The sequence below is a fragment of the Lithobates pipiens genome, unplaced genomic scaffold (assembly GCF_037356315.1).
Source record: "Lithobates pipiens isolate NorthernLeopardFrog02 unplaced genomic scaffold, aLitPip1_a1.2 Scaffold_157, whole genome shotgun sequence".
Lineage (NCBI taxonomy): Eukaryota > Metazoa > Chordata > Amphibia > Anura > Ranidae > Lithobates > Lithobates pipiens.
The window spans coordinates 4,116,250-4,140,990 of NW_027507746.1; the positions used below are offsets into that span (position 1 = coordinate 4,116,250).

The 24,741-nt window shown below is 46.9% G+C and overlaps 1 protein-coding gene across 9 annotated transcripts in view; it reads left to right on the top strand.

Annotated features, from left to right (window-relative positions):
• The window catches only part of LOC143981454 (NACHT, LRR and PYD domains-containing protein 3-like), a 176,944-nt gene that overhangs the window by 132,818 nt on the left and 19,385 nt on the right, over positions 1–24,741 (top strand). For 5 of the 9 annotated variants that reach the window (XM_077479302.1, XM_077479307.1, XM_077479308.1 and 2 more), the window contains one exon: positions 2,106–2,239. The exons of 1 other annotated variant lie outside the window; for it this stretch is intronic. Coding sequence is in view for 2 of the 8 variants with exons in the window: in XM_077479309.1 (XP_077335435.1) it covers positions 2,106–2,325 (220 nt within the window). In the remaining 6 variants the exon portion in view is untranslated. Of the gene's footprint in view, positions 1–2,105; positions 3,078–24,741 lie in introns of those variants that run through there. 3 more of the 9 variants (XM_077479304.1, XM_077479310.1, XM_077479309.1) reach the window with 3 other exon arrangements.

Here is a 24,741-nt window from a genome sequence, read left to right on the forward strand (position 1 = left end):
AATAAATGGATACCAAACATGTTGCAATTTATAATTGCACACACTCATGGAATGGCGACAAACTACGGTACCTAATAATCTCCATAGGCGAAGCTTTCATTGTTTTTTACAGTTACCAAGTTAGAGTTACAGAGGAGTTCTAGTGCTAGAATTATTGCTCTCGTTCTGACAATCACAGGGATACCTCATATGTGTGATTTGAACACCGTTTACATATGCGGGAGCGACTTCCATATGCATTTTCTTCGCTGCGCGAGCTTGCGGCGGGGGGGGCGCTCTAAAAACAAAATCCTTATTTATTTTGTTTATTTTTATATTATTCAATTGTGTTTATGTAAACATCCCTTGTGACAATAATAGGTGGTGACAGGTACTCTTTATGGAGGGATCAGGGGGTCTAAAAGACCTCCAATACCTCCTTTGCACTTCAAAGTATTCAGATCACCAAAAACTGTGATTCTGAATACTGTATATTTTTTCAAGTACGGCTCCATTGGCAGCCAAGTAAACAGGAAGTGACGTCGCTTCCGTGTTTACATTCAGGAGACTGGAAGTAAGCCATTTACGGCTTTGTGTCCATCTCTCTCTAGCCGCCGTAAGTGGCGGATCGAGGATCGGGTCTCCCGGGGGGACGGGAGGACCAGTCAGATTGTCGGGAGGCGGCGGGAGGGGGATAACAATCGAGCGGCATTTAGCTGCATCAGTTGTTATCCCTGGAAAACTGATCGCCAGCTTTAAAAAACTGTACTGGAATGATGCCTGAGGCTGTGGGCATCATCCTGGTATAACCCCCAAAATGCAAGGCCGCATATCTGCGTACGCTCGGCGGGAAGGGGTTAAATCAGTGGTGGCTCAACATTTTTGGGGGGCGCAAACAAACTAAAACATTCTGGAAAGACCCCCATCAATTGCAGCCTCAATGTGCCCATCAAACACTGCCACTGTACCCCAAATGCTGCCACTGTGCGCATGAAATGCTGCCACTGTACCCCAAATGCTGCCACTGTGCGCATGAAATGCTTCCACTGTGCCCCCGCCCACCGTCTGCCCGGCCCTTACCTTGTCTTGGGTGGGCAGCAGGTGACGGCGGCAGGCGGTGAGCGGTGTCCTCCATTTCTTCCTCAATCTCTTCTGTTCTCCCGTCCACTCCTCCTCTCCTGTGATTGGACACCTGTTAGGCGTCCAATCACAGCACCTGTTGTTTTAGCCAATCAGGTGACATGTAACACAGACCCGGTGCACCTGATTGGCTGAGAGGTGGGTCAGTGTTAGCAAGGCAAATTCCTTTATGGACGCACCACCACTGCTTTAAATTCAAGACATCTTTTGGGCCAAAGAACTGCCCCTCTCTCACACAATGTCTTACACATGGCATGGTGAGAGCGTGCTTTGGTCTGGTCAGTGGTCTCTTACAGAGTGAAGAGTGATGCTGAACTACCTGAGCGCTCTCATCATGCTGTGTGTAAATGCAGGTGTAAATCATAATCAGACGGGCAGACTGGCATCACTTACTGTTTAGCAGTCTTGTCCAGGTAATTGGTGAAGCCTTGCACCTGACCGCTGGCTTCATCCAATTAGGTCCTCTAGAATGCAGTGCAAAGCTCACAGTGCATTGTGGGGCGCTCAGCGGATGAATATTCCGCCGAGCTAACCTCAAATTTGGGTGTTTGGTGAGCGGGTGAGCAGGTGATGTTCGGGGGGAACTTTTGCTCGGATAGAACTGTTGGCCCATCTCTAGTGCTGATCAGTCCAGTTCCTGGATTCCGGCTTCTCCTCTCTATAAATCTGGATCACTTCTTAACAGAAAATAATAAAACCCGTCCTGGCTGTTCCAGGGATGGGAATGGGGCCGACCTTCAATATTCTGAATACAATTGTCTCCTCAGTCGGCTCTGCTGCTGATATTGGGATCTGCAGATCTTCCTCAGGTCACATGATCCCAATTCTTCTGTGGATGGAAAGTAGCCAAATTACTAATATGAGGAGTCCCTGTGTAACATGGAATGATATTCACATCACATTCACATATATATGTATTGATGACACATTTCATGGAATGTATACAATGTAATATCTCTGTGTAATTGTACAATTATCTCTTGTAGACGGCCAGAGATTTGTCTGGTGATTGTGTCCCGGTGTTGTGTCTGCTGGACCTCTTCCATGTATAGAGGATCTCCTCACCGACACCTCGGACTTCTCTGCAACCCTCTAAAGGAAAGTCTTCTACTCTTCATGGATATAATGGTCGCCTCCCATTGTGAATTCCCTCTTCTCCCCTCTGTAGGATTCCACACTTTCCAATATTATCAATACTTACTATGATGGTGATGAGGATCCGACTTGTTATTAGGACTCGTTCATGGTGGGAGAAAGACATTTTCTAAAGTTTGTCATTAATAAAAGCTGACTGGAGCAATTACTAATACAGAGAAAGAGACCACATCTTCCTCTTACTGCTGTCCTACTCCTCTCCATCCTCCATACTCCTCTTCATCCTCCTCTCTACACTCCGCTCCACCCTCCACACTCCTCTCCGTCCTCCACACTCCTTTCCATCCTCCACACTACTCTCCATCCTCTCCATCCTCCATAATCCTCTCCATCCTCCACACTACTCTCCATCCTCTCCATCCTCCATAATCCTCTCCATCCTCCACACTCCTCTCCGTCCTCTTCTTGGGTGTAATAAAGTGATGTAGCTCTATCTAACATATACGTCATTCCCGGCTCCCAGTGTCTCTCTGCAATTGCTTTCTCCGTGTTGCTGACATTATCTTGTATAAGAACAGAGTCCGTTCAGCCGCTTCGCCTTTCACTGACAACTTGCTGCAATTTTTATTATATCATCTAAATGGAGTTATCCACCGATTGTTCTGATTACATTTCATGTCTGATATATTGTATATGAGGATCATGTATTATTCCCGGAGGATTTCATATCATGGATCATTACCCAAAGGGACTGATTGATTATTTGGATACCAATATTATTACCTGGTTATTGGAAGGTGTTATTCTCTATAGATTTACCCCATTGAGGTTTTTTACTCATCAATAAAGTTTTGTATATTTTATTAATTGTATTCTGTGATTCTGTCTTTTTTTTCCCAAATTCTTATCTTGTTCTCCACAGCTGATACACTCTCAAATCTCCCTTCCTCCTCTCACCACTCCCTTCCCCCTCTTACCTCTCCCTTTCCCCCTCTCTACTCTCACTTCCCCCTCTCCTCTCCCATTCCCCCTCTCCTCTCCCATTCCCCCTCTCCTCTCCCATTCCCCCTCTCCTCTCCCTTCCCCCTCTCCTCTCCCTTCCCCTTCTTCTCAGCTCTCCCTTCCCCTTCTTCTCAGCTCTCCCTTCCCCTTCCTCTCACCTCTCCCTTTCCCCCTCTCTCCTCCCTTTTCCCCTCTCTCCTCCCTTTTCCCCTCTCTCCTCCCTATTCCCCCTCTCTCCTCCCCATTCCCCCCTCACCTCTCCCTCCCCCTCTCTGCATTATGTCCTTTCCTTGCACTCTCCCTGCCCTCTCTCTATATTTACCACATAATATGTTCCTTCCATATACTGTTTGTAAATATGACATGAAATACATTAGTGTTTCCTATATATTAGCCCCAAGTTAGATGCACAGAATACAGGTGGACCATTGAGGACACCTACTGGTGGGTGAAGAAATTGCAGCCCAGTCCAATCACACCTTGCTATGGGTAGTAAGAACGTAGGTGCAGGCAGGAGAAGCAGGAATCTCCTGAGGTCTCTGGTGAAGCACCTTCCCCTTCTATGGAAATATGAGTCTGTCAGAGCTGCAGCCAAAGCTATAGGTAGGAATAGGGAAGAGATGTCTGTGCTGCGGGCAGTTGGAATAAGAGACTGACAGATACCGTCCCCTCCACCTTGTGATACAAAAAACAGTCACTTCCAGCACTAATAGGTCTTCCAAGGTGAGGAGTAGGGATGAGCTTCGTGTTCGAGTCGAACACACATTCGACTCGAACATTGGCTGTTCGTCCGTTCGGCGAAATCCGAACATTTTGGTCCGTTCGTGTCAAATTCGCGTGACGCTCACAGCACACAATGCACTGCGATGGCGCAGTGCATTGCTGACTCATGATTGGCCAAGCATGCACTGTGACCCTGCATGCTTGGCCAATCGCAGCGCCAGCAGCGAGGAGAGCCATGATTGGCCACAGGCAGGATGCCTGTGGCCAATCATAGCTCAGGCTGTGTAGTGCACGCCCCACACTATATAAGGCCATTGTGGCGGCCTCGTGTAGTGTGTTGGCGTCTGAAGCAGTGGGTGTTCTGTGTACCTTCAACACAGTATACACCGATCGTTTTTGGCTGATTTCCTATCTTGCTGTTGTGTAGTGGTTATTGTCTGTGCCCTGACCGCAGTATACACCACTATATTCACCTCACCTATATAGCTAGTGATCTATCTTTAATAATATAGCTTGCAGTCAGTAGTGTTAGGAGATAGTGCGTGCTGTCTGCGTGCTCTGTACCCAGTACATACCGCTATATCCACCTACATAGCTGTTCTCTATTTGAGCCCAATTGCCATCTGCAGGAGTAATTGGAAGTTGTGTGTGCCTCCAGCACAGCACAGTATACATCTGTATATACCCCTTTATCTCTGGTGTTCTATAATAAAGGCATCTGCAGGAGTTAGTGGGTGTTGTGTGCCTCCAGCACAATATAAACTACCCAACTGCTGTTTTACCCAACTCCCTTCAGGCCATTACCATGTCTGGAAGGCCAGCAAGGAGAGGCAGACAGGCGCAAGCCGATAAAAGAGGGCAAGCAGGCTCTGTGTCTAGAGACAACAGTGCTGGTCGTGGACGCGGTGCATTGTCATCAGCACGTGGCCATGGGACATGCTTGTCCTTTTCGGCAGCTGGACATGTTGAGCCGCAACTTGCCAACGACTTGGTAGAGTGGATGACCAAGCCCTCTTCATCCTCCTCATCCTCTCTCACCCAGTCTCAGGGTACTAACAAAGCAGCTGCCAACGCATCGTCTTCCCTCCTCTCAATGTCATCATCAGTGACTCCTTCCCTAGACCCACCACGTCCTCCTGAGGAGTCTCCTGAACTCTTTGAGCACAGTGTTGGGTACATGCTCCAGGAGGATGCCCAGTGTTTTGTGGGCTCTGGTGATGACACTCAGCTAGAGGAAGGCAGTAGCGTGAGCGCAGAGAGAGGGGATGCTCAAGAAGGACAGCAATCTGGCAGTCATGTTCCACAAGCTGCAGCATACTGCCAGGTTTGCTACAGCGATGAAGAGGGAGGGGATGATGAGGGCACTGACTCCACGTGGGTGCCTGGAAGGAGAGAGGAAGAGGAGGAGGAGGAGGAGGAGGAGGACACCAGGCAGCACACCGACTGAATCACACCGCAGAGCTCCGCCTGTGCAGGGCGCTGCCTCTGCGCGTTATTCTAAAAGTTCTTTGGTGTGGGCCTTTTTTGAGACGAGTGCATCAGCTCGCACCGCTGCTATTTGCAACATATGTCTCAAGCATATCTCACGTGGCCAAAACATCAGCCGCTTGGGCACCACATGCTTGACCAGACATATGTTGACCTGCCATGCAGCTCGTTGGCAAGCATACCTCAAAGACCCACACCAAAGAACAAAGCGGACCTCTCCTTGCTCCTCATCAGCTGGCATCTCCAACCCCACTAGACCTTCAGTCCTCTCTGAAACCTGCTCTGAGAGGAATGAAGGTGTAGAATTAGGTGTGTCACAGCCAAGTGCTTCCGGGAACTCTGCTAGCGGTACACCCACGTCCGATTATAGCAGGCAAATGTCCCTGCCCCAGCTGCTGGACCGGCGAAAGAAGTTCACTCCCAGCCATCCACATGCCCAGCGGTTGAATGCTAGCTTGGCTAAATTGCTAGCACTTCAACTGCTGCCTTTTCAGTTGGTAGACTCAACCCCCTTCCGTGAGTTTGTACAATGTGCGGTTCCTCAGTGGCAGGTCCCCAAACGCCACTTTTTCTCACGGAAGGCGATTCCGGCTCTCTACCGGCATGTGGAAGGCAATGTCCTTGCCTCGCTGGACAGGGCGGTCAGCGGTAAGGTGCAAATTACCGCTGACTCATGGTCCAGCAGGCATGGACAGGGATGCTACCTGTCTTTCACGGCCCATTGGGTCACTCTTCTGGCAGCTGGGAAGGATGCAGGACAAGGTGCAGTAGTGTTGGAGGTTGTTCCGCCACCATGCCTCCAAAATGCTACTATTGGTTGTGACACACCTCTCTCCTCCACCCCCTCCTCTTCTTCTTCCTCCATGGCCTCTTCCAGTGCTCTGTCCTCAGAACCAGCGGTGCTTCGTAGGCGTTCCAGGGGATACGCAAGTACGCAGGAAAAACGATGCCATGCCGTGCTTGCGCTGGTTTGTTTGGGGGACAGGAGCCACACTGGGGCGGATGTTTTGTCAGCTCTGCAGGGGCAGGCTGAGAGGTGGTTGACGCCATGCCAGCTTAAGCCAGGAATTGTGGTTTGTGACAATGGCACCAACCTCCTCTCCGCCCTCCGACAGGGACAACTGACCCATGTTCCCTGTGTAGCTCACGTCCTTAACCTGGTGGTGCAGCGGTTCTTGGGCAGGTACCCCGGCTTACAGGATGTCCTGAAGCAGGCCAGGAAAGTCTGTGTGCATTTCCACCGATCATTTAATGCCTGTGCTCGGCTGGCTGAGCTCCAAAAGGAGTTGAACCTGCCCAAGAACCGCCTTATATGTGACATGCCCACCAGATGGAACTCAACGTTGGCCATGCTGCAGCGGCTGCACATGCAGCAGAGGGCCATTAATGAGTATCTGTGCGACTACGGCACCAGGACAGGGTCAGGGGAGCTCGGTTTTTTCTCACCACGCCAGTGGGGCATGATCAGGGATTGCATGCACTGTCCTGTCACCGTTTGAGGAGGCCACAAGGATGGTGAGCAGTGACAGTGCATGCATCAGTAACACTGTACCTCTTGTCCACCTCTTGGAGTATACGCTGCTTGGAATAATGGACAGGGCACTTGAGGCAGAACAGAGGCAGGAAGAGGAGGACTTCCTTGCCTCTCAAGGCCCCCTTTATCCAGACAGTGTTCCTGCTGTGCCACCCATCACACAGGAAGAGGATGAGGAGGAGGAAGAGGAGGAGGAGGATGATTGTGTCAGCATGGAGGTGGAGGCTGGCACTCAGCATCAGCAGCAGCAGCAGCAGTCTTGTAGGGATGATTTACAGTCCCAAGAAACACGTAGACTTGTACGTGGCTGGGAGGAGGTAGCTGCGGATCATGTTGTCCTTAGTGACCCAGAGGACTCCGGACCGAATGCTTCAGCTAACCTACGCTGCATGGCCTCTCTGATCCTGCAAAGCCTGCAGAAGGATCCTCGTATTCTTCGGATCAAGGAGAGGGACCATTACTGGCTGGCCACTCTCCTTGATCCACGGTACAAGGGTAAGGTTGTGGACCTTATCTTGCCATCGCAGAGGGAGCAGAGGATGAGACATCTCCGGGAGGCCTTGCAGAAAGGTCTGTGCAACGCATTCCCAGAGACTGGGAGGTTACAAACTCCTGGACCTGGACAACGTGTTGCTGAGGCATCGGTCAGAAGGAGCGGTGGAGAAGGTGGCCGTCTGACTGATGCTTTCAGACAATTTTTTAGTCCGCAGCCCCAAGGTATGATTGGTTCCAGCACCCATCGCCAGCGTCTGATTTACATGGTGCAGGAATACCTAGGGGCAAGGTCAGACTTGGACACCTTTCCCACCGAAAATCCTCTGGCTTACTGGGTCTTGAGGATGGATCACTGGCCAGAGCTTGCACAGTATGCAATTGAGCTACTGGCCTGTCCTGCATCCAGCGTTCTTTCGGAACGCACCTTCAGTGCTGCTGGTGGCTTTGTTACCGATCACAGGGTGCGCCTGTCCACCAAATCAGTTGATCGACTGACCTTCATCAAGATGAATCAGTCTTGGATCACCCACAGCTACCAAGCACCTGAAGCTGATGTAACAGAATAATATTTTTTGAAATATCACATCCCTTCAAGACTGCCTATGCTGATGCTGAGTTACTGTCCTGTTATGTTGATTGTCTATCCTCTTCCTCCTCCGCTGATATGTTGGAAGAACATTTCTGGTTCTGGTTGATGCCATCAGCCCAATTTTTCTGCCCCTGTTTAACAGGGGCATTTAAGTACAATTTTTGATGCAATGCTTTGCAGCAGGGCTAATTCCTGCAATCAAACAAGAGTATATGGGAGAGGTTGCAGTGTGGTGGCACCAGCACCAGTGCCTAAGGCCCAATTTTTCTGCCCCTGTTCAACAGGGGCGTTTAATTACAATTTTTGATGCAATGCTTTGCAGCAGGGCTAATTCCTGCAATCAAACAAGAGTATATGGGAGAGGTTGCAGTGTGGTGGCACCAGCACCAGTGCCTAAGGCCCAATTTTTCTGCCCCTGTTCAACAGGGGCGTTTAATTACAATTTTTGATGCAATGCTTTGCAGCAGGGCTCATTCCTGCAATAAAACTAGAGTATATGGCAGAGGTTGCAGTGTGGTGGCACCAGCACCAGGGCCTAAGGCCCAATTTTTCTGCCCCTGTTTAACAGGGGCGTTTAAGTACAATTTTTGATGCAATGCTTTGCAGCAGGGCTAATTCCTGCAATAAAACTAGAATATATGGGAGAGGTTGCAGTGTTGTGGCACCAGCAGCAGTCCCTAAGGCCAAATTTTTCTGCCCCTGTTTAACAGGGACATGTAATTACAATTCTTGATATAATATTTCACAGGAGGGCCCCTACCTGTGCCCACCCAGAGTAACGGTAAGGACTTATAGTGTTGTGGCACCAGCACCACAACCACCAAAGATCAATTTTTCTACCACTGTTCAACAATGGCATGTAATTACAATTCTTGATATAATCGTTCACAGCAGGGCGCTCCAGCGCCCACCAAGAGTCACTTTGAGGGCTTACAATGTTGTGGCAAAACCAACACCTTGTTCCGCCATTTCTGCAGAGCATATAGGGCAGGCCCCTACTTTCAAACATCCAATTTACAAAATCTCCTACTTGCAAACGGAAGGAGACAACAGCAAGTGAGATGAAAAAAGATGGACGACAAAACTAATTATACAGGGGTGATAACCCTTCCCTATGTTTTCCAAAAAGCTTAAAAATAGTTTTTTTGACTGGAGCTACACTTTAAAAATGTACCAGTTGAAAATTACAAACCGATTCAAATTAACACAACAAACCTACACAGTCCCTGTCTTGTTTGCACCGCCTGTATACTGCTGTTCTGAGTATATAGGGCCTGGGGGCCACACACATTTCCTTTTTTTAAAATGGGTACAGGGTTTCCCTTAATATGCGTACAAGACCCAAATAGGCTGGTAATGGGCAGGGAGGGCTACCCATGCCATTTTTCTCAATGATTTTCAACCATATTGCAGGAACCAGATATAACATTAAAACCGCAAGCAGTTTTAAATTGTGTTATTTCCGTTTAATGTAATTTTGTGCAGGGACTGTTCTAAACACGGGAAACACGTGGCACTTCACAGGCATACTACAGACACCCCCCAGGTACCATATTTAAAGGAAAATTTCACTTTTTTTTCACTTTAATCGTCATTAAAATCAGTGCTCCTGCCAAAACGGCCATTTTTAAAAACATTTTAGGCATTGACCCATGTCCCCTGGGGCAGGAGCCAGGTCCCCAAACCCTTTTTAGGACAGTATCTTGCATATTAGCTGTTAAAATTAGCACTTTTAATTTCAAACGTTCGAGTCCCATAGACTTCAATGGGGTTCTAACGTTCCTTCGAATTTGGGGTCCGTTCGAAAGTTCTGGTGCGAACCCGAACCGGGGGGTGTTCGGCTCATCCCTACCCAGTAGTATAATGTTCCCAAAAAATGCATTGTTAGCAGGATCAGACCAGATACCTGCCAGCACCTGCATTTAGCCCCTCCGCCCAGTATCAGTAGATCACTGTCACTTACAAAACACAGCACACAAATATGCAGCGTTAGTAGAGTCACGCCTGATCCCTGCTAGCGCTAACAGTTATTTTTTTGTAGCGATTCAAGCAGTCTCTGACACCGGGTGCTCTTTTACCTAGGAGTCGCACTAGCTGTACCTATAAATTTAGAGGCCAAAATGTCAGAGGTACACTAGTGAAGAGGCCTACATGTTGCTGAGCATGACAGATGAGAGTGAAGGGGAAGCCTCATTGTCAGATTCAAGGTCAGTATACAAACCCGTAGAGAGCAGTGGCACCCTGACAGATAGCTCTGATGACGGATTAGTGGTCCCTGCTAAGGTCAGACATACCCGACCCCATTCTTCTGTCGCTGATGTGCAACAACCACAGTTCCTGTATGGAGCAGAGAACCAGTACTAGTGCCGCTCATGCTTCTGGTGAACACCAGCAGCCTCGTACATTCTGGTCCGAGACAAAACAGCACTGCAGTCACACTTGGTGATGTGGCAAGTCCCATAAGTGCAGTTCAAGCTGGTGCAGTGACTAGCACAAGTAGTGCCCTGCAGCCACCAAGAGTTCTAGCACAGGCCAGTAGAGCCCATAGTGCCCTTCCTGATGTGTCTGCAAATCCTGATTGGCAGCCCACCACTTCTGCAGCGCCCGTACTTCCCCTATTCACTGGCTAACCCAGAATTCAGGTGGAAACAGTGGATTTTACTTCCCTTGACTTTTACGAGCTGTTTTTCACGGAAGATCTGTATAGATCTATTGTGGACCGAAGCAATTTATATGCTGGTCCATTTATCTCCGCAAATCCCCATTTGACCCTTGCCAGAGAATTTCACTGGAAACCTATTACGGTTCCCGAATTTAAGACTTTTTTGAGCCTATCCCTCATGAGCATTACTAAAAAGTGTGAGTTGCAGTCATATTAGTCCATTGACCCAATTCACCATATGCCTGTATTCTCTGCTTCTATGACCAGTACTATATACAAGATGATCTTGCAGTTTATGCACTTCAACTAAATGAACTCTGACGTCCTCGGGTGACCCTGAATACAAACCGCTCCACAAAATTTGGCCCCTTGTAAACCACTTTAACCAACAATTTGCAGGCTTGTTTATTCCTGATCAAGTTGTCTGTGTTGATGAATCCCTGATTAAGTTTTCTGGCTGCCTTGCTTTCAAACAGTTTCTCCCCAGCAAGCGTGCCAGATATGGGGTCAAGATGTATAAGCTTGGTGACAGTGCCACAGGCTATACATATAGTTTTCTGGTTTATGAGGGAAAAGACTGTGGAGCCCCCCAACTGCAGAGACTACATAGGGAGCAGTGGTAAAATTATTTGGGACTTGGTGTCACCACTTGTACTTGAACAATTATTACACAAGCGTGCCAACTTTTAGTCACCTTTTTGACTTTGGAATTGGTGCATGTGGCACTGTGCTATCTAATTGCTGGGGCTTCCCACAACATCTTGTAGTTTCCTGACTTAGACGGGATGAGAGAGATTGCTTGAGGTGCAATAAATTGCTTGCAGTGAAGTGCAGATATTCCTAAATTTCCAGGAAGAGATCATTACATTTTCCAGATTTCCTATTTCCAGACGATGCTGTGGCCCAACTTCCCAATGTAAATACAGTAAGCCGGCTGCGTGAGAGACATTTTCTGGATGTCCTCCCTGGTACCTCTACCCAAAGAGCACCCTGAAACAGATGTTGTGTCTGTAGAAAATGAGGATATAGGCCTTACACCCTGTCGAGTAGCTTAAGGCAGAGCCCGGAATGCAGGGAGCGGCCTCTCGTAGACCTCTGACTCAGGAGGCCCTGGTAGAGATGACAGGGGCTCGGGAGCACAGAGGAGCACAAGTGCCTGACTGGATGGTCGGTGTAGGAAGCAGAAGACCGTTGATAATGGGAGGTGTCCTGTAGTCCAGCAGCGGAGTGCAGGTGATGGCAAGGTACAGCGGACAGCGGGAGGAGTCCTGTAGTCCGACAGCAGAGTGCAGGTGGCTGCAGGGTAAAGCGGACAGTGGGAGGAGTTCTGTAGTCCAGCAGCGGAGTGCAGGTGCAAACAGGATATAGCGGGAAGTGGAAGGAGTCCTATAGTCCGCAGCAAGAGATAAGAGGCAACAAGACACAGTGGAAGACAACAACCGGGTACGTGGCGGACTGGGAGCTGTTCTGTAGTCCAGCGACGATAAACAGGAAACTGGCAGGTAGCAGAGTAGTACAACGGTCCAGGTCAGGCACAGGCGAGCAGATCAGGTACAGAAACGAAATCCAGAAGAGTAGTCGGATAGGAAGCCAAAAGTCGGGGGCAGGCAGCAAACAGCGAAGTCAGGAACAGGCCGGGTTCAATACGGATCAGGATACGGATCAGGTGAATTCAGATACAGGATACCAGAGTACACGGGAACGCTGTTGATCGGCAAGCAAGGCAGCAAAGCAAGGATCCACTTTAAATAGCGCTATTGGCGCCAATTGCATCAAACGGCCGCGCGCGCGCACCGCCGACCGCGATAGCGCTCTTCTTGCACACAGATGATCTTCTGCGTCTTACGCCGCTTGGATGCCCGTGAGAAGGTTCTTCCTGACATTGCCCCCCTCCAATGGGCAGCCTGCGGATGCCCAACTGGGACATCTTACCCGGGTGAGATCTCTTAAAGGCCAGAATCAACCTCTTGGAGTGGATACCAGTCTCTGGTTCCCTGGAGTTCTCTTCTGGCCCATACCCCTTCCAATTCACCAGATATTGGACTTGGTTGCCTCTCTTTCTGCAATCTAAAATCGCTTCAACCTCAAATTCTTCCTTACCGTTAATAAGCACAGGTTCAGGGGGACCAACGTTCCGATTGGTGAAGGGGTCCTGGATTGAGGGTTTTAGGAGGGCCACATGGAACACTGGGTGGATACGAAACGACTCCGGTAGTTTCAGTTCATAGGCCACGTTATTAATTTTCCTGGTTACTGGGAAGGGACCCACAAATTTTGGGCCCAGTTTTCTGGATGGGCATGCCAATTTCAAATTCAGGGTAGGCAGCCAGACTAAATCCCCGGGTTTTAAATCAAGCTCCCCTCTCCTCTTTTTGTCAAAAGCCGCCTTGTTGTGTTCTTGGGTCCTTGCCATTGTCTCTTGAAGCAGCTTGTTTTTTTTCTCAATCAAAGGTTTATTGAAGCATATTCAGTGTTACAATAAAGAATATAAAAATAGCCGTCCTTAATAACAAAGAAAATAGTGACATTGGTAAAAGTACAAGTCTTGCAAATGTCATATAGAGTCTGGACAACGACATAGTAAATGCTAGGTTATGATATATACAGTTAACATCAGAGTCATTAAGACTGAATATGGAATGATGTTCTTGACAAGATTGTCAGGGTTAGCGTATATCGGATTGGGGAGTTTATGGGATGGGGGGGTGTATTGCACCAAAGGTTTTTGGTTATGGTAACTTGTTCAGACCTCATTAATTTATGACCTTATTGTAAACTTGGTAATTGATAGGGGTAGGTAAATCATTGGGTAAGTAATTGGTAATCAGGAGATAAAGTGAATAACAGCCAAGGTTGCCATGTTTTATTGAAGTTTAAGCTGTTTTCTCTCTTCATGGCCACAATTTCTTCCATTTTAAAGATATATTGTACTCTATTTACCCAGTCCTTGATTCCTGGGACTTTTGTGGATTTCCAGAAAATGGGTATGAGAGTTTTGCCAGCAGTAAGTAGGTGTCGTGAGAGTGACTTTTTATATCTGCTTAAAGTAGTGGGTACTAAGTTAATCAAACATGCGGCCGCATTTAGTTCAAGTTTGGTATCCGTGACGTGTTTTATCCAGAATTTAATTTCATCCCAGTATGCCCGAATGGATGGACATTCCCACCAGATGTTCAAGAAGGATCCGGTGTGAGTCTTACAACGCCAGCATATGTCCGAGGTTGAGCGGAACCATCTCCCGGCCCTCTGTGGTGTTATGTACCATTGCGTAAGGATTTTGTAGGATATTTCCTGATATCTAGAGCTCAGAGAGCATTTGTATGTCATAATACACGCCTTTTCCCATTGCTTCTCGGAGATTTTAATTTTGAGATCTTGTTCCCATTTCCTCTTATGTTTATAGTTATCAGCATGTGCTATCTGATTCAGCTAAGCATATGCAAGAGATGTGGTATTCGATACCTGTGATCCTTTGAGGCATAGGGACTCTAAGTGTGTCAATGGAAGGCGGTATTGAGATTTGTGTTTGCCGTTGATCAGGAAGTCCTTCAGTTGTGTATAGAACCATAAGCCGGGAAATGATTCGCCCACCTCGGAGCGGAGTGCTGCAAATGACTTAATGTTCGGGCCATTCATGCAATGTGAGGTGAGAAGGTTTTCCATGGTATATTATGCTGCAGGCCTGGTGCAAAATCAGGATTGTTAGCGATGGGTGTCAATGGTCCCGGTATGGAGGCAATTTTATATGGACCTACTATTTTGTGCCAAATATAGATTGTATTTGCAATTAGTGGGTGGTTTATGTGTTTGTTTGTCTTGGAGTGAAGTGTCCATGGATAGAAGAGAAGTTGGTATGGGGATAGGTTGTTTTCCAGTTGAACCCAGTCTTTATTTGGGCCGTTACAATGCCAGTCTATCAATCTGGTGATATGCGAAGCCTGATGATATTTTTTGAAGTCTGGTAGTCCTATACCCCCTCTATTTTTGGGTAATGTTAGGAGACGGAAATTAATTCTTGGTTTTTTGTCTGCCCAGAGAAAATTTCTTTGTACCGTGAGGAGTTTTGTGAAGAAGGTTCCTGGGATTCTAATGGGTAGGGCATTAAACAGGTAGAGGAGTCTGGGGAGTATTGTCATCTTTAGGATTGAAAGTCTACCAAACCACGAGAACATGCAGCTTGTTATTGGTGCAGAAAAAGTTCAAGGTTTCCCGAGCCGCCGGAACTGTACATTCTGGAATGTTGTTTGATAAGAACAGAGAGTAAAAACCATAGTTTGCAAAAAAAAAGAGACTGATTCATTACAGAATGAACGGAGTTGTTGTAGGCAAACTCGGCAAGTGGTAAAAGGGATATCCAATCGTTTTGCGAAAAGGAAGAATAACATCGCAAATATTGCTCGAGGGTCTGGTTTGTTCGTTCGGTCTGGCCATTGGTCTGGGGGTGGTAGGCAGAGGAGAACGAAAGGTCAATCTTCAGGGACTCACACAAAGCTCTCCAAAATTTAGACGTAAATTGCACCCCACGATCGGAAACAATGTTTGCAGGTATACCGTGGAGTCTTACAATTTCCTTAATGAAGATCTTTGCGGTCTCAGGGGCAGAAGGTGTACCCTTCATGGACAGAAAATGAGCCATCTTGGAGAATCTGTCAACGACCACAAAGATAGTGGTGTAGCCTTCTGACGGTGGTAATTCAACAATAAAGTCCCTGGAAATCATTTTCCATGGCCTTTCCGGAATAGGGAGTGGTTTCAGCAACCCCCAAGCTTTGGTCTTGCTACCCTTGTTCTGGGCACAGGTGGTGCATGATTCAACATAAAGCTTGCAATCTCTTAGCAGCTGAGGCCACCAGAAGGTGCGTTGAAGGAGTTCGACGGTCTTGTGTACCCCAAAATGGCCGGCCAGTTTGTGGTCCTGGCAGGATTTAAGAACAGCAACCCGTAATTGTTGAGGCACGTAGATCTTATTTTCATGCCACAATAAGTCATTGCTGGAATGTAAGGTGGTGTTTGATGGATGAGAAGCCGATGATGAGGCCTGCTTGAGTTGGGACAATAGGTCTTCCTGGAGCATAAGGAAGTTTCCGGGTGCAAGGATGGTATCTGTTGGTTGAAAGGCTTCGGGTTCACTGAACATCCGAGACAGCGCATCGGGTTTGGTGTTTTTTGACCCGGGCCTATAGTTAATGTGGAATGAAAATCTCGTAAAGAAGAGTGCCCACCTGGCCTGACGCAGTTTCAGCCTCTTAGCAGTCTTCAAGTATTCTAAGTTTTTGTGGTCAGTGTATACCAGAATGGGATGAGCCGCTCCCTCCAGAAGATAGCGCCATTCTTCAAGTGCAGCTTTGATAGCGATTAGCTCCCTGTCCCCGACGTCATAGTTCCTCTCCGCTTCAGACAATTTGCGCAAGAAGAAAGCCACCGGATGCAATAGGGCCTTGGGACCCTGTCTCTGGGAGAGTAGTGCCCCCACTGCAATCTCGGATGCGTCCACCTCTAGGATATAGGGTAGCGCAGAATTAGGATTCTTCAAGACAGATGCTGACACAAATTGTTCTTTAAGGGAGGTGAAAGCAGCCTGAGCTTCCGGAGTCCACTGGAACTTGATACCCTGTCTGGTCAATCTTGTGATCGGGGCGATGATAGTAGAGAAACCCTTGATGAACTTGCGATAAAAATTTGCAAACCCCACAAAACGTTGGATTCCTCTCTTATCTGTAGGAGCTCGCCAGTCCAGGATAGCGGAAACTTTCTGTGGGTCCATCTTGATTCCATCCACCGAAATAATCAGCCCCAGAAAATGGATGCTGCGACGTTCAAACTCGCACTTCTCAGGTTTCGCCTACAAGCCGTGTTGACGAAGCCGAGTTAGAACCTTTCTAACGTGTTCCCTGTGAACGGGCAGAGGGGGAGAAGATCAAGATGTCGTCCAAATATACTATGAAAAACAGGTCGAGATAGTCTCTGAAAATATCATTCACAAAATGCTGGAAGATCGCAGGAGCGTTGCATAGCCCAAAGGGCATTACGAGATATTCAAAGTGTCCGAAGCGGATGCGGAAGGCAGTCTTCCATTCGTCCCCACTTCGGATACGGACCAAATTGTAGGCTCCGCGAAGATCCAGTTTTGTGAAGATAGCGGCTGTTCCGAGTCTCTGAAATAATTCGGGCATCAAAGGCAATGAGTACCGGTTCTTGACTGTAACTTTATTTAAGTCCCGATAGTCAACACAAGGGTGCAGGGAATGGTCCTTCTTTTCTACAAAAAAGATTCCTGTTCCTGCTGGGGAGGTAGAAGGGCGTATGAACCCCTTTTTCAGATTGTCATCAATGTAAGTCCTGAGAGTCTCAAGTTCCACTTCCGTTAAGGGGAAAATCCTCCTGAAAGGGTTTTCAGCTCTGGGGAGTATCTCAATCAGACAGTCATAGGGTCTATGGGGGGAAGCGTTTCCGCCCCCTTCTTGCTGAACATGTCCAAGAAACTATGGTAAGCCTCTGGAACACACTGGCGAGTTTCAACATCGATCTCCATACACATTAAGTGGGGCGAGACCTTAATTGCTTCTTGCAGGCAGTGCTGACGGCAATAGGGAGAAGGAAAGTTAATGTTCCCGGTGGACCAGTCAATTTGCGGGTTGTGTGCCCGGAGCCAGGGCATGCCCAGTATAATAGGGAAGAGGGGAGACTCAATAATGTCCAGGCAGAGTAGTTCCTGATGGTTACCAGAAATAGTGGCAGTCAAAGGAAGCGTTTCTTGTCACCGGCCCAGATTTGATAGCCGATCCGTCGGCAAGGTGTACAGTCAATCCCTTCGCCCTGGGCCGTAGGGGGACTCAGAATTTATGGGCAAAAGACAAGTCCATGAACCCACTGCACGCTCCTGAATCAATTATCGCGGTGACTTGAGTATTCCCTCCTGGAAGCTGAAGAGAAACGGGAATAGCCAGGTGAGTGGTATTACTAAGCACAGCAGGTAAAACAGTAGTAGACAAAGAAGAGTGCTTACGGAGTTTGGCGGGACAGGATCTCGCGTAGTGTTCGGACTCCCCACAATATAGACACAGATTGTTGAGCTGCCGGCGTTGTCGTTCTTCGGTAGTGAGAGTAGGTTGAAGTAAGCCCAGTTGCATGGGCTCAGGAGTGTCAGCTGCGGAATGTGCAGAAGGGTTGGGAACACGGGGTAACATCCAGACTGGTCGGGAAGGACCAGCAGTGCGTTCTGCTCTCCGTTCTCTCAGGCGTCTGTCTATCTGGATGGACAGGTTAATAAGGGCTTCAAGCGTTGCTGGGATACCAACCCGAGCCAATTCATCCTTTAAGGGTTCAGAGAGTCCCATGCGAAACTGATAACGTAGAGCGGCATCGTTCCAGGTAGTATCGGAACTCCAGCACCGGAATTCGGACGCATAATCCTCTGCCGCTCTACGGCCTTGCTGAAGTGAATATAACGCTGCTTCCGCAGTAGCCGCTTGTTGTGGATCCTCATAGAGCAAACCCATCGCTTGGAAGAAGGTACTCAGGTTGTTAAGGCATGTGTCCTTTTGCTCCAAGAGGCGGTGGCCCATGCCTGGGGCTCACCCAGTAGGAGAGAGATGACAAAACCCACCTTAGTGGATTCAAGGGAAAAAGTTCTGGGTTGGAGTGCAAAAAATAGTTCACAGGCATTGCAGAAAGCCCTATACTTGCTGCGATTTGCCGAAAACCTCTCCGGAGTTGGGACCTTAGGCTCAGGAGGCATCATAACCACTGATGGTGCAGAAGAAGTTCCCGGCACGGTAGGGCCTGTGGTAGATAAGACCTGGACACGCTCTTCCAACCGGGAATAGCCCTCTTGTAGGGATTTAACGGCCTGGGTAAGTCCAGCAAGATGACGGCATAAATCATCCATAGCAGAATCTCCCTGCGTGGGCTCAGACATGGCTGCCCGATACTGTCACCTACCTTAAGGCAGAGCCCGGAATGCAGGGAGCGGCCTCTCGTAGACCTCTGACTCGGGAGGCCCTGGTAGAGATGACAGGGGCTCGGGAGCACAGAGGAGCACAAGTGCCTGACTGGATGGTCGGTGTAGGAAGCAGAGGACCGTTGATAATGGGAGGTGTCCTGTAGTCCAGCAGCGGAGTGCAGGTGATGGCAAGGTACAGCGGACAGCGGGAGGAGTCCTGTAGTCCGACAGCAGAGTGATTTCACTCCTCACTACCTATCATAGTTTCGGAGGCCTTGAAATTTCAAAATAGCACAAAAACCCCCAAATGACCCTGTTTTGGAAAGTAGACACCAAAAAGGAACATTTAAATTTTTTTTCCATTTTCAAAACTTTGTGACAAAAAGCGAAATCTGCAAAATACTCAACATACCTCTCAACTATCCGAAACTGTGATGGGTAGCAAGGAGGGAAATCTAAAATTTACACCCTTAGAAATCCCAAAGGCGGTGATTGGTTTTCGTGGTCCTGTGCCCAGCTAGACTTCCAAAAAGTCTCATGTGATATCCCCGTACTCAGGAGAAGCAGCAGAATGTATTTTGGGGTGTAATTCCACATATAACCATGCCATGTGTGAGCAATATATCATTTCAATTACAGATTTGTTTTATCATTTTTCAATCACAAAAAAAAAAATTAAATATTCAATGAGCTCAACATGCCTCTCAGCAAATTTCTTTCCAAAATGGGTTTCATTTGGGGGGTTTGTACTGCCCTGCCATTTTAGCACCTCAAGAAATGAGATAGGCAGTCATAAAATAAAAGCTGCGTAAATTCCAGTAAATGTACCCTAGTTTGTAGATACTATAATTTTTGTGCAAACCAATAAATATACACTTATTAATTTATTTATTTTTTTTACCTGAGACGTATGGCTGAATACATCTTGGCCTAAATGTATGACTAAAATTTAGTTTATTGGATTTTTTAAAAAAACTTAAAGTAGAAAAGGCACACAACAAAAAACAAAATTGCCCATGGGACTTTTAAAGAGCACACTTCAGGTAAAATGCATAAAATATTTATTTAACACACATTTAAAAACAGCATGTAATACAGAAAATAGAAAATATATTAGATATCAACATATTGGTAAATTTTACATTCATGTAATAAACCTTTCATGAGACCTGGATATGTCATAAAGATGACTGTCAGTAGTCTGGAATAGCTTTGCTAGTTCTCAGTGCATTTCGTGAGAGGAGTCTCGCTCCTTCGGGAGAAGCACAGATAGATGCAATTGATGAATAACTCCTGGCCTACTGGCATGGAATAGATGACTCTTTGTGAAGTAGTTGAAAGATAGATCTATATAGGTGGGTATGCTATCCTAAATTTATAAAATAAACTTTAAAATAGAACGTCCATAAAAGTAGATGGATAAATGCATAAAATGCCAACCATGCCACCAAGCTTCCCCCGGGAGCTGTGTGAGGGCGGGGAGAGAGAAACCAGTGGGAAGTCGTAAGAAACTGGAACTTGGGCGAAGGATGTAAATCCCACAAAGAAAGCACCCACACCCTGAGAGAGAAACAAACATGGCAACTGGTGTCCGGTAACTTGCTTACAGTGCAGCCTGCCAAGCTACCGGCCACCAGTTGCTAACTTTGTTTCCCTCTCAAGGTGTGGGTATTTTCTTTGTGGGATTTACATCCTTCGCCCAGGTTCTGGTTTATGGCAAATTTTGTTTGGGTACAGCATTGCATGACCGTGCAATTACCGGTTAAAACAGCGCAGTGCTGTTGCGTTTGGAGGTAGAAGGGACCAAACACCTTATTACCAGTAACTGAAGCAAGAACCTGAGCAACATTCTCACCGAATGGGCACAGTGGAGAATCGGGGAAACTTCAGGCGGTGATCAAGTCAGGGACAAAACAGTGGAGGAATCACTTGCAGAGCAGCCTTGTGAGTCAAGCCAGGCACCAAGCAGGCCAGAGGGATGAAGCTTGAGAAATATCTGTATTGCCAAGCTAGGGATGCAGCAGGGAATCGTGGGTGACGCTTGAGGGAGATACCACCGCAGATATTGGAGGAGCTCAAGGGATTCAGAGTCAGTAAATCAGAGGGTCTAGTGAGAGACCAGGAGCTCAGTGTTAAAGAACTACAAGAGGCAGTTGTAGTTAAGCTGAAGCAATGTTTACGTTTGAGTTAGGAACTGTTAAATTGTCCTGTTGTCATAGGAGACAGCACTCCTGCATTTGCAGATGTGAAACCTTTCTGGGGCTTTTCCCTACACAGCTGTCCTCCTATTAAAGCCTTGGAGTCTGCCAATTGAATCTGCAACAATTTAAGGGTGTCCTGGCCCTAACCCTCTTTCCCCCAAAAATACAAAAAAGGACTGTTAAGAGAAATAAAACCTCTTTTACATTCAAGAAGTGTCCGATGCCCAATAATTTTGTCCACCTTGCACCGACTATGCCTCCCAACCCACCAGATACAGAGGGATGTCAGCTATCTTTGGCTTGGAAAGTTCTCATTAGTCTGGACAAGCCCAGAGACCTTGCTACGTCTGATTGCTGGAGACACTAAAGAATTGGGGATAGAAGTGTCCCCCATGTGACTGTAGAATCCCATTGTATATGTGGAATATCCACCAATATAGTACTTGTATCTCTTATATATCTCAGAAGTCTCAGCACTAAAGGCTGTCAATGTATTTCCACCCCTCCCCCTCTACATTCTCTATAAGGTATCCTATTGCTGCCACAACGGTATGACCTTCAATGGGAACTCCTGATTGGTGGACTTTAGGAAGGTGATGGAATATTGGGGTCACTGGGGTATCCACCATCAGAAATTCTGCTGTTTTATTTCATAAACCCCCCAGATCCTTTCCTTTATCTATCAATTTCAGAAGCCCCTGTATGAGACACTGTGTGAGGTCCTGCTTAATCACCGGGTACATAAGGGGGTGACTGAGCCCCACTTTATACCGTGTAGACATAAGTACTACAACAGCTTCACCTTTATCAGCTTCCCTAATAACAAGATCTTTCCTCTGTATAACATTCTGTATATCCTGATATTCCGCTCTACTGATGTTATGTTACTTTTCACTAAATGGGAATAATTCCTCATATTCATTTTATAATATAATATCATGTGTCTGGATTTGTCTCTGCAGGTTGCATAAATGTGGTGTGACTTCCTCCTGGTGGGATGATCTCTGATCCATTCTTATCAATAATCGATCCCTCACCACACTGTGTTTATCACAGAATAATCTGGAAGACTCTGGAATAAAACTTCTATGCGAGGGGCTCAGAGATCCTGGCTGTACTCTGCAGGAGCTGTGGTGAGAATTATCCCAAAAATGATATAATATTCTGCAGGATTCTGGTATAAATCTTCTATGTGAGGGATCCAGACATGTCACCTAGATGGAAGTTATACAAAGACAGACTTCTGATTGGCCGGTTACACTGGGAATTCCCATCATAGTCTTTCAGGTCACTGGCTGTTATTGGCTTTCATCCCCTCCCCCCTCCACTGACTCTCTTCATTCAGTGACCAATCATAGACATGGTCCTCAATTAGAATCTGGAAGGACAGAGCGAGTCTCTAGACCAGAAGTGACCCCTAGATGCCAATAAAATCACCCCATCCTTGTAGATATAAAATTGTCACCTCACTGAGCCTCTAGAGAAGTCCTAGTCATTTCATCTACAAGCCCAGCAGGGGACGAGGCTGATACAGGGAGAAGACCCCAAACTGTCTGCCAGACATTGATTTATATCAGAGATCAGAGGAATCTATTTTATCGTATTCCTCCTGATTGTAGACATGTTGGGGTACATGTACATATAACATTGTATGTGTAGTGAGAATATAATCCAGGAGAAACCCCCAGAATGGTTCTATGGAGTCTGATCACACCAGACAAGCACTGATTGGTCTTGTTTGGATCAGACTGACATGCTGGTTTGGAAATCCAATCTTCATCCATCAGAACCATTCATGGTCCATTTAGCTCTGGTTCCTTCAGAACACAGGACCGGCTTGTGGACTGGGCAGGGAACACCCTCCAGGGTTGATTGGCTGATGGCTAAACTCCACCCACATCCATAAATTGAGGATCCTGAGATATGGACGAGGTGATTCCCATGGTGCCGGTCTAACCGGTGAATAGCGGATGTTCCTGACGTGTTCCTGTCACAGGATAATCCTCAGAAAAAGTTTATTTCTGTTTTATTCTCACAGCCAGACTGTGTCTGTCCTTTTGTCTTTGTTGTATTTTCTCTCATTCTTTATCTTTCTACATATTTTATACACTAAATAACAAACTAGTGTAGCTCTGCTCTATATTACACAGACAGACAACCTACCTGCAGACAGAGGTAAGTGTTACCACAACCCCAGTGTTACTATACGGCTGTGTAACTATGTAACAAACCACCTAATCACCTGATCCTGATACTTCCAAATAATAATTACACAACAAAAATGATAATACAATGCAAATACTACATGGAATATATGTCTGCTACTGAAACGAGAGGGAAAATTGGGGGCAGATGGGGCAATTGGGACTTTATAGAAAACACGCCACTAGGTCAGATATGTCTGCTACTACCACAACCTCAGTGCTGTAACAATGTGTTGCAGCCTAATGAATTGGTAACAATACACATTATGCAGAAAACTAACAACTTTATACAGGTAATTGATACCAAAGCACCAGTGCTGTGACTGGCTAGTAGAACCCCAAACCCAGTGCTGTAAATACATGTTGCAAACAAATACATTTCTACTTTGAATGGTGTGCGTAAAAAAATAACTATTTTTCAGGTAATTTATGCCAAAACACCAGTGCTGCAAATGTAGTACTTATTGTGGTGCATATAAATTGGTATTAATACTCTCTCTGCAGAAACTAACCATTTTATACAGGTAATTGATATCAAAGCACCAGTGCTGCATCTGGCTGCTAATACCACAACCCCAGTACTGTGATTGGCTGGTAATACCACAACTCAGTGCTGTGACTGACTGGTAATACCACAACTCAGTGCTGTGACTGACTGGTAATACCACAACTCAGTGCTGTGACTGACTGGTAATACCACAACTCAGTGCTGTGACTGACTGGTAATACCACAACCCCAGTGCTGTGAATACATATTACAAACTAACACATTACTAATAGAAATTATGAATGTAATAAAACAACAACTAGTTACAAGTAATTGATGCCATAACTCCAGTGCTGTAAAATGAATGTATCTAGTTGGATATATAAGAGGAAAGTCCATATATCTGTGATCAATCTTCCTCAATGATGGCGCCCCCTCCATTGTGTCACTACAAAATGAAGTGTGTTCAGAGTCCTCCACCTCCGTGCTGATGAAATGCCCCCTCAGGTATTGGCCCCATTAGGCATGAGCTCGATGATCGACTCAAACACCGGCTGTTCGCCCATTCGGCGAATTCCGAACGTTATGGGCCACTCGTGCCAAATTCGTGTGGCGCTCATGGCCCACAATCCACTGTGTCCTGCCTGTGGCCATTTATGGCTCAGGGGGGTTTAGGACACACCCCACACTATATAAGGCCACCAGCGCGGCGGCCTTGTGTAGTGTGTTCTGGCGTGCAGGAAGAGAAGGATAGGCAGGGACAGTGTGTTTTTTTCTTGTGCATCTGCAGGAGTTAAAGTGGGTGTTGTGTGCCTCCAGCACAGTATACACCTGAAGATACCCCTTATTGCTGGTGTTCTGTAATACAGGCATCTGCAGCAATTAAATTGGGTGTTGTGTGCCTCCAGCACAATATACATCTGAAACTACCCTTTATTACTGGTGTTCTGTAATACAGGCATCTGCAGCATTTACAGTGGGTGTTGTGTGCCTCCTGCACAGTATACACTACCCAATTGCTGGTTTTCCCATCTCCTTGCAGGCCATTACTATGTCTGGAAGGCCAACAAGGAGAGGCAGACAGTCACGAGCCAATAAAAGAGGGCAAGCAGGCTCTGTGTCTAGAGAAACCAGTGCTGGTCGTGGACACAGTGCATCGTCATCAGCACGTGGCCATGTGATACGCTTGTCCTTATTTTT